General features: G+C 36.8%; 1 protein-coding gene across 1 annotated transcript in view; it reads right to left on the reverse strand.

Annotated features, from left to right (window-relative positions):
- The window catches only part of ush2a (Usher syndrome 2A (autosomal recessive, mild)), a 292,843-nt gene that overhangs the window by 194,305 nt on the left and 83,252 nt on the right, over positions 1 to 15,286 (reverse strand). The window contains exons 23-28 of the mRNA XM_036135732.1: positions 13,700 to 13,823; positions 13,439 to 13,586; positions 11,423 to 11,704; positions 10,341 to 10,516; positions 9,973 to 10,120; positions 1,875 to 1,981 (exon numbers count right to left, since the gene is read on the reverse strand). Coding sequence (XP_035991625.1) covers positions 1,875 to 1,981; positions 9,973 to 10,120; positions 10,341 to 10,516; positions 11,423 to 11,704; positions 13,439 to 13,586; positions 13,700 to 13,823 — 985 coding nt within the window. The remainder of the gene's footprint in view (positions 1 to 1,874; positions 1,982 to 9,972; positions 10,121 to 10,340; positions 10,517 to 11,422; positions 11,705 to 13,438; positions 13,587 to 13,699; positions 13,824 to 15,286) is intronic.

Raw genomic sequence — 15,286 nt, forward strand, 5'->3', positions numbered from 1 at the left:
AGGTCATTATCTAAGGCACTTCAGACATCACTTGCCTCAGTTAAGGTCAGTGCTTATGACTCAAAAATAAAAAGAGACTGGAAGAAAATGGACTCCGTGGGATAATGCCAAACCAACTGTGGGGCAAAGTTAAAAACCCACATCTCACATTTGCAAAAATAAACAAATAATTAATAATAAATAAATGCAATAATAATAATAATAATAATAATAATAATAAACATTTCCAAGACTTTTGGAAATACCTTTTTAATTTTTCTACTTTTTTGGAAGGCATGTGTCCTGTTACATCCAATAAAAAACGAAAGCATTTCAGAATAACATCATTCTAGTAGTCGACCATGGTGGTGGTAATGTAATGGCCTGGGACTGATTTGCTAATTTAAAACCTCAACAGCTGGATGGAACCATGAATTGTGCTCTCCATCAGAAAATCCTGAATGACAACATCTGCCACTTGGTTCATAATCTTGCTTTAAATATTAAAAACATTAAATTAGGTTAAATTAAGACAATTCTGTAAAGAAAAGTGGTACAAAATTTCTTAACAGTGATGTAAAATAATCCATGTTATTTCTTGCAAAGGATGTAATGGCAGCTGCTGTCGAGAAAAGCCCCAGAACCAGTTATTATGTTGAGGGGATGCTTACTTTTCACAACTAGGTTGGTTTGAATAGGTTTTTTTCTCTCAATAAATAAAATCATCATTTTAAATTTGTAATTGAAAAAATATTTACTTAGATTAGCTTTATAATATAAAAAAAATCTTGATGATTTGATACATTTAAGAGTGATAAAAGGCCAAGTGATGTTTATAGTAGAAGAATCAATCAATTAACCAAGTGGTTGGAATCGACCAAATTTCCTTTAACAGACTCTGATCAGGGATCGATTGGTGTTATATAACATTGAAAGATCCAATTACAATTTTCTATTAATTGAATTAATCAAAAATAACAACTCTCACCTTTGCTAAACACACCAACCAACAACATCTACTTTAATGCAGTTTTTTTCAGTTTACCATAAATGAGATTAAGGCTGTTTAGATGTATAAATAGGAAAAACCTTGTAATTCCTTTATTTTTTTATTTTCAATTGGATTCATCAACGATACTGTTGCAAATTTCTTGTCCTATTTTTTATACTTCTTAGAAAAATTGTCATAAGCAGATTTGGCAGATGAGAACTCAAAAGGCACGTTTCCACTTCAGGTAACTTTTCCAAGAACTAACATCAAAATACATGTGGATGTTACAAATATTTCCTATGACTTTAAAGTGATTAATACATTTCCCAGTCTAAATGCCATAAAAATGATCACAAGTTTGTGGCTACTGCACTGGGCTTTAATCATGACTGCAGCCATCTCACCTCTTCTCCCGCCTCTGAATCTACAGAACAAGGAAGTCTGAATCAGCAAAATTCCTTTAAAACCCTATAAAGTAACCCCTTTACAGGAAGTTTGCAGTGATTTTATATAAGTTATCCCAGTTACAGTACCGTGGTTTGTGAAACAACCAAGGTGTTATCAGAGAAAATGTTTCCTTGAAAGCATTTAATACCATTTGCAGCATTTCAGCATTCAGATGTAAAACATGTCACTAAAAACAATAAATGTATCCCTAATGTTGGCATTAGAGTAAAATTTTGATTATCACCCAAGTTATTTGAGGTATACAACTTAAAAACAAATAAGAAAAGAAATCATATGACAATCTGTATAAGAACTATATCAAATATGTAATTGTAGACCAGGGAGGTGAAGAAAGTAAATGCTAGGATATATAAAATTCATATACATTTTTATTAACAAATAATGAAATAAAAAAGCCAACTAATAACTTGATTAAACCATAAACCAGCCATCCTACCTGATAAAGTGGACTTGGTCCATTAAGTTGATCTGGAGGATCCCAGTCTATCTGAATAGTGGTTTCATTTACAGAATGTAATCGAGGTGAAGACAATCCTGCAGGCACTGAAAAAGAAGTGAGATAAAATATAAACCATAAAAACTTAGAAATTCAATAATTTCAGTTAATTTTCCGTTATGTTCTGACATTTGAGTTTCTTGGTTTTCCTGAAACACCAACTTTTTTTCTTTAATATTATTTTATTCAAATTCAAAAACATTCTGCCAACATTTCTTATGACACACCTGACACAACCAAAAATATTTCCCTTTTTAAATTGTTTTTATCTCCCTCACACCATCCAGCATTAACAAAAATCCTACTTTCATGTATGAAAAACCCATTTAATTTCCCTCCTTCTCTTTAAATGTTAATTTAAATGTCCCTTTGAAACATAGCAGCCGGTACTCAAGCCATAATTTTATTGTGTATCATAAATAAATCAGCTGCAGACTGACTGATATAGGAAGAGGTAGAATAATGGAGAGAGAGAAACATGTCATGTCATGGACTGGTACAGGGATGGGATAGATGTGTGTACATTAAGTGTCATTCCATCACTGTGTTTCAGTGTTCGTTTCAGTAATTGTTTAAATGGCCTGTGGTGGAAGTAAATTAGCTCTCTGTGACACATGTGGACCACCTTTGGTGTGAGTGGTAATAGAGCACTTAAAAGGGAAGTGGATAGCTCTGTTTAGACAGCTCATCTAGGCACATCCAACTATAAATTACTGCAAACCAATAGCGAACCAGTCTATTGATATGGAGCTAGAGCAATAAGACAATATGGATGTGACAAAAAGCAACTTGCTTATAACAGAAGAGATCAGTTTTATTTTCGTTTTGTAAAGCTAAAACATTTTTGTAATGTTGTTAAAAAAACGGATGTTAGTGTTTCGAGGAATTAAAACCAGCAGTCTTTGTAAATGAGACAGTACAGGCTATTTACTGCATTATTTTTTTGTGAAACCCTCAGTCTAGAGGCTTTTAGATCAAATGTGGTTGTCCTTAGTGAGCAACACTGACTGAAATTCAAGAAGCCTGCCAAAGGCACAAAAAGTCAGTAATCATGGAGGTAATGCTTCTTCACAACACAAATGAAGAATTTACAAGGGAAGCTTAAACAAGAAGAACAGTTTGACCACTTTTCAAATTCTGCCTCACTTTCTTTAGTTACGGCTATATTATGAGAATATTCTCATCAGCTGGACAACTGATGCAACAGAAGGCAGAAGACCCTGCTTAATGAAAACAATCAGTTTAAACAACTCATACAGAAATCTTACAACCAAAACTAATTTTAGGCAGAAACCCTTAAGTTGCTGTTGGACTGATAAACAGAGCAACCTATGCTGGTCTTTTTCACAGTTCTGTTATCTCGTCCCTTTATTGTCCCACAGAGGCAAAATGTGTCTCTGCCTTTAACCCATCCCCGAGGGAGCAGTGTGCTGCCAACACTGAGTGGCACACAGGAGCAGTCTAGTGGTCGAGGGTCTTGCTCAGCGACCCAGAGTGACTTACCGAGTTTCGAACTAGCGACCTTTGCAGCCTCTCTAAGACGCAAACGCCTGGCTCCCTAAGCATTAGATTATGACTCTCACTGGATTGTATCAGGTTTGATGACCTTCAGATCCAAATTTAGCTTTTTTTTTCATGTCAATGAACCCAGCATTTAGCATCAAGAAACCAAATGTGCACTGAGTCAAAAGTAAGTTGCTGTGTATGTGTCATGATTGGGGAGGCAAAGACCTAGGCGGCAACGAGGCAGAGGCAGGCACATGGGCTTAAACAAAATATATTTTAATGAAGCTAAACTTACAAGTTTCACGGGAGCACAGGAGACTGAAGCACACAGGGAAGCAGAACACAGAAACGCAGGAGGACCAGAATGGCCCGACAACGGGGAAATAAACTGAGGCAACTTAAATACACAATGGGGATAATAAAACGCAGGTGAGTCCAATCAACAAACAAGAACACAACTCTGAGGATCCTGACAGTATGTATATAATTCTGGTGAAGAATTTATGTTCCTCTAAATATCTGAATATCACAAGTCTTTGTCTGACATTTCTGAGCAAGGATACTGGGTGATTTCCTGAGTTTTATGTACACTCGATTAAATGGATACATTGAAGTTTGAAGGCAGAAAATGTTGATTTTTCCTGTAAATTCCTATTCAGCTAATGACAAGTTTGTAGAAAAGTACCATAGAAAATCATGGATCTATTATGTTATCTTTTATAAAGACTTTTATAAAGACAAGCCTGATTTTCAGTCAATGTTGCGTTTATAATTTTTCCTTTTAACTCAAACCCACAAAATGCTAGTAAAAGATTTCACCATGTTCGTCATGCTATGTTTGAGCCATTTTAGTAAGTAATATTTCTGCCTTATTGACAACTATGGTTGTAATATATTAACATTAAAACTTTACAAGTCAAGTAGTCATTTAGGGTGTCTTTTAATCTGCTTGTTGGTTTAACTAAAACGTTCCTCAGACTATGACACAGTTTAATGAAACCAAGGTGTCTTACCATAAGTTAAACAATAAACAACATAAGCTTAATTCTAGCTGCTGACATGGTAATGAACTAGCTAAATCACGGGTCAGTTCCCATAAGCAATATTCCAGGCATGTTGGTGTGTTTCCTGTTTTACAGTGACCAACATGTCTCTTAGCACACAGCCACAACATGCACCATAAATACGGCACTTATTGACATTGGGATCCCTTGCCTTGCATATTTCTTTTCTCAGGAAGGGCCTCAGGCCAATTATGCATAAATCAATAAAGTTCCTGTTCTGTTGAGTGGTGTTACAGCATAAGCGTGTATGTGTACATGTCTCTCTGTGTGTATGTCTTGTAGAACAAGCAGTTATGGATGTAGGATACATAAAACATCACAATCAGTCCCTGATTAGCCACTTACTTTACAATGTGATCAATAACTTTGTAGGGAGACACACCATAGAAGCCATGGCAAATGCATCTACACACATCAACACAGATCTCCTTCCTTGTCTCATTATGTCTGCCACCATGTGTGCTCAAACATTTAGTCGTGTGCTTCGGTGTAATTCCAGTGGTTTCACAGATGTTGTCTCCTCACTTACAGCAGATGGTAGCTGACTCTAATGGTCCAGGCTTATGTAAGGGACATTTATCAGTGCATCTGTAGCATGCTCAAGTACGTCTTACCAGACACTCAACCCATGTGACAATAAATTTCACTAGAACAAGAGTTTCATTCAGGAGAACTCCCAATGCTAAAATTACAGAATTGTCAAGCTACTTACAGTTGCATATAAAAACCTCAATATCACACAAATGTAAGACTCTGTAGATTAACATTTTATATTACAATACTTCTATCAGTAACAAAATAAGTTGCTGAATGATTTAGTTAAAATATAGGAGCTAAAATAGTTAAAATGTAAGATATAAGGAAGTATGACATCTGTTGTAACAAAGGCTGTATACTCAGAGGAGAACCACATACTATGCAGACTATTGTGAAATAAGACATACTAACGAATAAGAAAGCAAACTCTACTGAACAGCATGCCATTATCATTTCTTACAGTGGAACCAAGGGAAATCTTTCGAGTAAGATGAAAGAAAACTGTGGCAACAGATGTGGCTGTTAAAAATACATTGAATGAGGCAACTGGGTACAATATGCCATATTGAATTGTACAGTGTTAAAGTCAAGAGAAGTCTTTAGAATCACTTGAAATAAACACTGTCACTGTGTCAACAGATGTAGCCATTAAAAATACATTTAAACAGCCGACCGATTACATTGCAGGACATCTTTCATTGCTATACACATGAGGAATGACTACTGGAGCAACACAGAAATATTTCCCATGTAGCTCTTTAAAGCTTGTTCAAAGGCTGAAATCTCAGAGCAAGTATTTTTTGGATGAAACACTTTCTTTAATAATTTTTGCAACTACCGTCTGTTTACCTAATACCTTTGCATTGGAAAAAGCATATAAAAATACAGTACAAGCAGAAAGCGCAGATCCTGAGATAACTGATGAAAACGTTTGTTGTTGGGGCAAGTGTGTATTTAAGCACTGGTTTTATACTCCTGTGCTGCTATGTGTAAAGACTGGTTCACATGGCAGGATAATTAGCCCGATTTTTGCCCTAATTTTCGACTTCCGACAGGCCCCGACTATCAAGGTGGCTCATAAGGTAATCTTAAGAGATATTCTGCTGTGTGTGGTGTGTTAAGAGTGATGTGGTCCGCTTGGTAAAAACCTTCGCCATTGCCTTCGTCATTCGTGATTATTTACTCTGAACTCACCTCTTAATCTTAAGAGGTTTCGCGCTTGCTGTCTGACCGGACACCACACACTGTATGAGCAAACCTGTTTTATTCCCGAATTTGTATCATTAATTGTGGTGTCCCTCAGGTTTTGAAAATCAGACGACTATTTTAAAATCTTGCCGTGTGAACCAATCTTTATTTGTGAATAAGACAAGTAAAGACAGAATTTAAGTGTGAACTATATAAAAATGGAAGCTTGCTGCAGATAACAGACCATCAAATAAGGCTGTTAAATTACCTTATTAATCCTAATAATCTTATGTTTGCCTGGGTTGCTTTGGGAAGGGAAGTTCATCTAAATCCTATACATGTTATTAATATACAGAGAAGAACCAGAGAGACAAAGCATGTGTGTTTCTCTAACTCTGTGTGTGTCTGATTCATGAGCAGCAGGAAGTGTGTGCTACGCCACATTTTTCTCTTTGTAATTAACAGTAAATTGTTTTTACTGCTGGCACCATAATATCCCCTCTGGTTAGCATGACCAATGCTGTCACCACTCAAGCATGCAATGACTGACTGCGCTTCCTAATGTGCTTTTGTGGATGTGTGCAGATAAAGAGCTTAAATCATAGTACAATATATCATTACTATATTACAGGAAATATTTTTTGTCATTATTCACAATATCAATATTTACTTTTTGAGGTACTATATACTAGCATTTATATTTGCATTATAAAATATTTGTGTGAACCCTAGTTACACTCATTCTTGGGAGTTTGCAATCCTGTCTCAAGTTCCTCCCACAGTTTTAAGACAGCCTTAAAGGGGACATATGCTTTTTATTGCCTTCCTTTCCCTCAATTTAAATTATTCAGTTGTGGTCTATATAAAGTGGTATGTCTATCCTTTGTTCTGAATTCCTCGTTATTGTTGCCCCACAGCTTGTCTTTTGCCCCAGTTCTGAGGTTCTTCTGAGAACAACTCAGTTTGATGGTACCTTTTTAAATGCAAAGGGGGCACTTCACATTCCGCTTCCCTCCCGGTTGCAAATCGTTCCGCTCCACCCCATTAGGTGATTTTTGTGGTACAATTAATACACCCAACAAACGAAAATTTTGACTTATCCACTTGTAACTTCGGCATCCTTAAACTTGCACTGAAAAACGTGATGAAAAACATTAAAATGGCAGATTCTGAAATTGATTAGTTGTAAGTCCAAGACCTTATTCACAGCAACTTATGTGATGTAATTGTTCAGATATCCTCACAGAGAATAGAGAAAACTGAAAAAAAGCTTGAAAAATACGACCCAAACAAAATATAAAGATTAATATAAATTCAGATTTTCCGCACTACTGCAGACTCCAAGTACACAATGTGTATTTAAGGGCTAAATGTATTTAAGGGCTAAAAAATTAAATTTTGCATGATATGTCCCGTTTAAGTGATTTGCCAGAATAAGCGACTCATTATGTTGAAAACAGGACTCACTGATGACATCTGAACATCCTAAATGGCCAAAAATGTTTAGGAACTGAGTCAATTGTAGATTGATAAAAATATCAGCTATAAGCATATTTCTTTGAGGCACTTTGACATACTAAAACTCTGTGAAAAATAATATTAAATTTAAAAGTAGTAGAAAAGGTCAGTGAGCTGGCGTTGTTCCATTGCTAATCCAACTTTTATATCAACTTTTATAATTCACACACACCGTCAGATTTACATTTAAAACTATGTCCATTCAATCAAGAACTTTGTTTCTGATAGGAAATAAGATTTAAGAAGGCATACATTTTGAGAAAAAAAAACGTAACATGTTAATAAAAATGGCATGTCAAAAAGTATTTATACCCTTCTAAGCAATCATCAGAAAACATCTTTATTGGCACTACAGAAACAAACCCTTCTTCTAACTGCTTAATATTTCCTGTTCTATTTGAATCATTTGTCTTTGATGATGTGCTCCAAGTTTCCCCCCCAGAACCCATCTTCCAAGAACCTTTTGATCTGCCAAGGCTGTTTCAACTAAAACCAGGCTGTTTATGAAGATAACCTCCCCTGATTATGAGTGGCCCTTCATGTAGGAGGGCACCTGTGATCTGGGACCATAGATCTCCACCCTCTGCAATAGTGAGGTCCATAATGTCATTAAAACAGCGAAATCATACCAAAGCAGATTTATCTCAGATAGTTTAACAGTGATTATATATTTTAAAAGCCATAGATTAACTCTTCAAACTGTACTGTAATGAATGAGTCAAGTTACCCACAGAATCCCGACTGTGAGTGAAAGTAAAAAAGGAGAGCTTTGATTGGTATTAAAGACTCATATATAACATACAAATATAGTTTATGACAATTTCAAAGTAGTTAAAGTAAGAAAGTTACTGTAAAATTAACCAAAAGTATTCTCATTTGTCTCCTGGGATGACAGTAACATTCTCTATAAACAATTGCTCCAGTTTTCTCCTTTGAATATTATAAGTATGGTGCTGATCTACTTCGGTGCAGTGTGTATCCTGTGTTAACTTCCTGGTTCCTCAGCCAATTATATGAGAGTTCCCAAGGTTCCCAAAACACAGGGTAACATTTCGTATTTTATGTTGGCAAGAGAGAAGCAGCCTGCAAACATGGAAGCCAGTATGAGAAGCGGACCAAAAAATAGACCAGAATACAACAGCATATGCCTGTCCGGTGTAAGTAAAAATTCAGTGGGGTCGGTGGGAAGTCTATTTGGCTGTGGCTCACAGCAGCGGACCGTTGAGGAAACGGCAGAGGCTGCTGTCAGTGGCAGGCTGCTGGCCCTTTTTGGATCTCCGCGTCTCTGTGGACAAGCTGTTTATTCAACAATAACAGTTTACTTTGGCTGAATTATGTTCACTCGACATCTTGAATTTAGTTACACAGCGTCTGTCTTGACTTGGCAACCTGTGCAACACTCTCCCTAGGATCGGAGGAGGAGGTGGGTGGGGTTGTGTGTTGCTCCAATTTGAGACACTAGGTGTCATTACTACTTATTACTCCTTTAAAGAGGAGCTATTATGAAAACTTCTTTTATTGCACATTTTTGTACTTCCAGTTGGGTCGCTATTGATTCCAGAAACAGTCCAGGCGCTAAAAAAACAGCAGTTTTTTGGCAATCAGGAAATGTTTTGATGGTGTCTGGGAAACAAGCCATTTCAAAAACCTCCTGATTATTACGTCTCAATTGGTGGGCACTGGCCTCACCTAGTAGGGCTAAAGATGTATTGTTGAATGTATCTGTTTGCAGACATTTCCACCTATGCAAAGTGTGAGTGTAAACATAGAGTTGGGGCCACGGTCAGCTACAACTTATTTGCAAAAAGGTGACAGAGCCCTAAAACAGCTCATTCTGAAAGGAGCTCAAAATAGGTGGAACTGGGTAGAGACGGATTTGTGCAAAAAAATTTAATGAACATGTTTAGCATAGCCTATAGAGCAATACTAAATGTTTGAAAGGAAGCATAATAGGTCACCTTTAAGCTTTGAAACAGAATTTAAAACAATTTTAACTGAGTGGAGGTTTGCAACAATCCACAAATCTTTAATAATTGAAACCTTTGAGATGTTTGCCATAGAAACATGGCAATGCAGAGCCCATCCACATTGCCTGACAACATTTCAGCTAAGATGGGTCCAGTTCTTATGAATCAAAATTTATCTGTGTGTGGAAAGACCTGATCCCTTGATTAAGGATAGGGAATAAATTAGTGAGTTTGACTAGGTGCATGTTTTTGTTATACCTGCTGGTAAGGTGCGACCTGTGCTTGGCAGACTCGTAATGCAACCCATTCTTGTGCACAGTGTGACAGTGAAGTTGTAAACGTGGTAGGGCTCCAGTCCTTCGACTATGTGAACAGGCAGTGATGAGCCTCCCATCCTATGCAAAACCTGGAAACAAGATAGATATTTAGAGAATTCATACAGGTATGAGCCAATCAGAAGAACATGAACATTTTCTACATAATGTCAGCGGAGTGAATAAAATATTAAATACTGACTCTACTCTGACAAATATACCAAAAATATATTATTTTACGTTTAGGGTTCAAAATAATTTTTTTAAGTATTGATGTCCAATATATCTCATTAAATGTGTGCAAGATCTCACCTGACTAACAACCGGAGGAGCATAGGGATTGGTGGTTTGCTCAGTTAGTAAGTTGACTCTGTACTCTGTGACTGGTCCTCTGGCGATGATGCCGTGGCCCTCAGTAGAGTTCCACGTAACGTTGAGGCTGGTGGGTGACAGCGCAGAAACATCTGGAGGAGCGACAAACTCTGGGACTGGAAAAGGACACCGCAATATTTCAACTATAAGCTGCAGCAAAATAGCAAGCAAGAGTTAACAGGAAAAACACACTAACCAAGCATGTCATATTCTCTCTCTCTCTGAAATATACACTTTGTTTTGTCAGTATTTTAAGGTTTAAACTACCCCAGGGTTTGAATATGCTATCACATCATCAGCTTTTTAAACAGAAAATTCAACAAATGTCATTATTTGTATGATATGAGAAGTCTCTGGCAAATATAACAATGACAAATCAAAAGGCTGTCATTGTTATGTGGACTTAATGGTTTTGAGTGTTGCAAAATCCTATGGTTGTGATAGCCACAATTACACGACAGATTAGAGAGGGAGATTCTTTATTTCACCATTGGTGGCATCAAACTGTGAAATATGCTATGAAATGTGATTTATGGTCAACATAACCACTGTTATATTTTTACCATCCACACTGCATGGATGTACGTGCCAAAACCCTGGCACACATTTCCCATCTAAAATCATGTTATCATACGCTTGTTATCCAGACACATAGCTGAGAGTGATGTTGGAGGCAATCATTTAGTCCTAATGAGCCATATCATCTCTTTGAAATTCAAATACCATAATGAGTTTCCCCTCCCCCACATGCACTTTCTATTTCCCTTTAAAACAATTTCAATCGACCTGACAGTTACCCTTGTTTCTATTTTTTTTTTTTTTTGCAGTTTTTGTTAATTTTCCTAATCTTTACCTTATTTTATAGGGAAAGCAAATAAAAACTGATTCTAAATGTTTTTTACTTTCTGTCCACATACTAACAATGATTATTTGTTATGCTTTGTATTTCATACATTGCTCTGCTGTGTTTAGAAAAGCACAGCAGAAAATTAGACCCCAAAGTTATAGCAGTAAATACTAACCTCCCTCCAAGGTGTGTGCTGTGGTCCATTCTGATGTGGCATTTCCGGCTCTGTTGATGCTTACGACTCTCAGCTGATATGCTGAAAATGCATGAAGACCCTCTATGATGGCACTACTTTCAGGAGGGGACAACATACTCCTTTTAGTTGGATTTCCTTCTGGAAAGACACTTGGATCCAGCCATCCGGAGCTGGAGAAAACTTTCTTCTCGGAATTAAAAGCGGATACATTGTTTGCTTCCAGTGGTCCACGGAGAAAGACCTCATACTTTGTGATAACACCTGAGCCAAAAAATAAAAAAATCATATCAAACCAGTATGTGAATTATTTGTAATGATGACAACAGCAAAGACTGTATTTTCTTTAAACAAAAGTTAATAAGTTGTGAAGCTGCAGACAATGGTGTGGGAAACAAATAAGTCTCTGTATGCATATTTGTATAATGTATGACAGCTGATGTTGAAGCCAGATGTATACACAGACAATCTTTTTTCTGCAACCCTGTCCACATTGTATCAGACAAAACCTTTCCTGTAGGAGGTGATTTACCAGAATTATTTATATTTGTTAAATGCTTAAACAAGGAGAAAATCAGAAAATATTTTATTCCATTGTTTCTAATTGAGAAGTTTACATACATTTCCTTAATATTTATTAGAATTGTCATTTACACTTTATGACTTGGATGAAATGTTTTGGCATCATTCTACAAGTTTGTTGGAAAATTTTGCTTAAATTTTGCTGAGGATGTATGAGGAATAAATAAGTTAAATGTCCGTGATTACATAATGTCAAGGTGTTTCATTGTGTCTATATATTTGAAGGAAATTAGCCTAATTCACATTTTCAATCTAGCATAATTTCAGGGTAATTATGTATACATTCTAAGAGATTTTTTATTAAAATGTTTAAATATTTCTTTATCAGTTTTTTATGTTTCAGCATTCTCTAAACTAATTTAAATTTATAAAGCGCACAGTTGTACTTTGAGACAATTTATGCTTTAATATAGAAAAGCTGTGTTTTTATTTCTCTTTATAGTGATTTATTGAATAAGAAGCTGAGATATTATGCTGCTTGAATGACAATTCTTTTTAAATGTTTGTGTTATCCAATATGTCGTGAACATCTGTATCCTGGTAAATCAGTAAATTACAGGTACATTTCTGAAGGAATATAATCAAATATACAGTCCAAGCCCACAGCAGCAAAAAGACTACAGAAAGTCCACATTGGTAGAGCATTTAAGAAATATCTTCAGCAAATTTCTTCCTTAATTTCACTAAAGAAATTATATCAATGAGAACCGAATCTCTTCTCCATCCAAACTATCTTAACCATTCAAAATTCAAGCTTGGCAGAGTCATGAAAAGACACCAAGTCTAAGTTCAGCTTAGAGAAATAAAATCATAAGGGGAAAGACATGTTTAAACCAATATTGGAAAAAAAGTGTGAGTGTGACTAATGTGAGTTCAGAGCGCAGCCGGGAGGGAAAATGATCAATAAGAGCAAAAAGACGAGAGATGAAAACCGGGGAAACTCAGGTTGTACAGCTTTGTTTGACACTGAGCCTTAGAGCTATTACAAAGCTCTCTGGATTTACCAAAGGCACTTCCAGTTCAGTGTGTATGTTGTGAGTGTGTGGGAGTTTACGTTTGTGTGCAATGTTATGTCATTCCTATTCAGCTTGGATGACACAGGCCAAAAGCACTACTATTGGGTATGTGTTTGTTGAAATGATCTAGATTGGATTTATTTACATTTACTTATATTGTCAGACATTAATCCATTTGATCATTCTGAATTTGTAATGCTATAAAAAGTCCAGAATTCAGTATATTAAACCTATGTGTTGACAGTTTGTTGATTGTAAGTAAGTAAAGTAAGTAAAGTGTATTTTTTAAGCTCCTTTCACAGACTAAGCAATCACAAAGCTCTGTATTGTGTGTGTGTGTGTGTGTGTGTGTGTGTGTGTGTGTGTGTGTGTGTGTGTGTGTGTGTGTGTACAGGTATACCATTGGGTTGGCTGGGGGGCTCCCAAGAAGCATGCAGTGTATGAGGTCCTGTAGCAGTGATGCTGGGCACAGACTGGTTCTGTGGAGGTGCAGCAGCTGTCAGAAGAGACAGTGGAGGGCTTGAGGTGCAGCCCCCAGAAGCACATGCCTGTAGATTAGGAAAACAATTTCTAATATTAGGTTTAGGACATAAATTCTCAAGTTGTGCCTTCATTTAAAAAAGTGTACGTGGTCTGTTACTAACTTCCTGGGCATACCTACCTCCAGTGTTACAGAGTACTGTGTGAAGGACTTTAAACCGCTTGCCACAGCCTCTGTAGATAAACCTGTGTAGTGAATAACCGGCTCTGCTTCACTGGGTGACTCCACTGATGATAACACAAACCTAAAAAGGACAATTCAAGAAGAGATAATCAAGTTTTTTCACCTACTGCACTTGTATACAGTTAAAGTCTAGTTCAGTGGTGGCCAAATGGGGCACTCAGAAAATATCCAAGATATATAAGCTCCACAGACACCGGTTAAAATGTGGACAATACCTTTGGTATATAACCACACTTTTGTTTAACATTATTCCACAGTCTCATTTCCTAATGCTTGCTACTCTTACATGATTAAGGGATAAACTATTATTTTATTACTCTTTAAACCAGTCATTGTTGTTTTGATCAAAGCTTGATAACCTTCCTAATATAAATCTTATTCCATGTAGTTCAAAACACTTAATACATAACTACACATTTAAATGCTGATTTCAAACGCAGCAGATTGAATAAATTATTGCTACAATATTTTCATCCTTGGACTGTCCCATCAGCTAAAATTGTCCTTTTTGGATATTCACCTAACTTTCATACCACAACTGCAATTCAACCAATTTCATTGTCACATTAAATCCACTTCTCTGAAAATAGAGCATCCTCAAATGTCCATAACAGTCACTGACGTGATCCCTGTTACATGAGCATGTCCGGTAGCAAACATGCACACATAACAGCTATCACTGTTATCTACTGCAGGGCTATAAGGAGCACTCTTCATCTGATTATCAACCTATGTGGTTTAGTCATCACTTTGTCCTAGGTCTTTTTGGCCACACTTTGTGATAATTCTCTCCCAGAACCTAATTTTCTTCACGGTAGTCCACTGCAGCTCTTTTCACTCCTTCTCTCTCCTGCCTGCCCGTTCTCCCACCTCCAAAGTCTCAGTGATTTTGTTGTCCTCCACCAAAACCCTTTGGAGCCGTCAAACCACTCCTCCTTCACCGCCTTCAAAATGAGCACCCAGGATCCCCTCTTTTCCCTCAGCGATGTCTTCCAAGTCAGAAACCACACTGCTGCACCCATACCCTGAATCTTTCCTTGTGCTGCTAAGATTCCTTGTCATCTTTGTAATGAACTCACTTTGCATTTGCCATCTGTGTCCTGTTGAGGAGTCTGCATGTGGGTTTAGACATTATCACAAAAATGCACGTGTGTACGCAGGTAAAATCTGCTACTTAAATGTCTTTTCAGCTGACTTGTTGTTTCCAACTCATTGCTCACTATTTTTAGTGAGTGTCCTGTTTCTTCCATGTTTACTCTGGACCTCCTCCGTCTTACATCTAGCTGCGTGGCACAACTTGAAGAAATCTCCCACTGAGAATTTCATCTATGAAAACTGCTTACAAAAAAAAGACCCCCATTTTGCTGTCAGAATCATTTTGAGAGATGCTTTCAGATTGCTATTTTCCTTTTATCGGAGAAATTTAGGCAAACCAAAACAAACTTGTTTGAAATGATGCAAGTGGTCTCAGCATTGCAGTACCTCTCATCTGATGTGAACAAAGTTTTACTGAATTACTGACAG

The sequence above is a fragment of the Fundulus heteroclitus genome, chromosome 4, assembly GCF_011125445.2.
Source record: "Fundulus heteroclitus isolate FHET01 chromosome 4, MU-UCD_Fhet_4.1, whole genome shotgun sequence".
Classification (NCBI taxonomy): Eukaryota; Metazoa; Chordata; class Actinopteri; order Cyprinodontiformes; family Fundulidae; genus Fundulus; species Fundulus heteroclitus.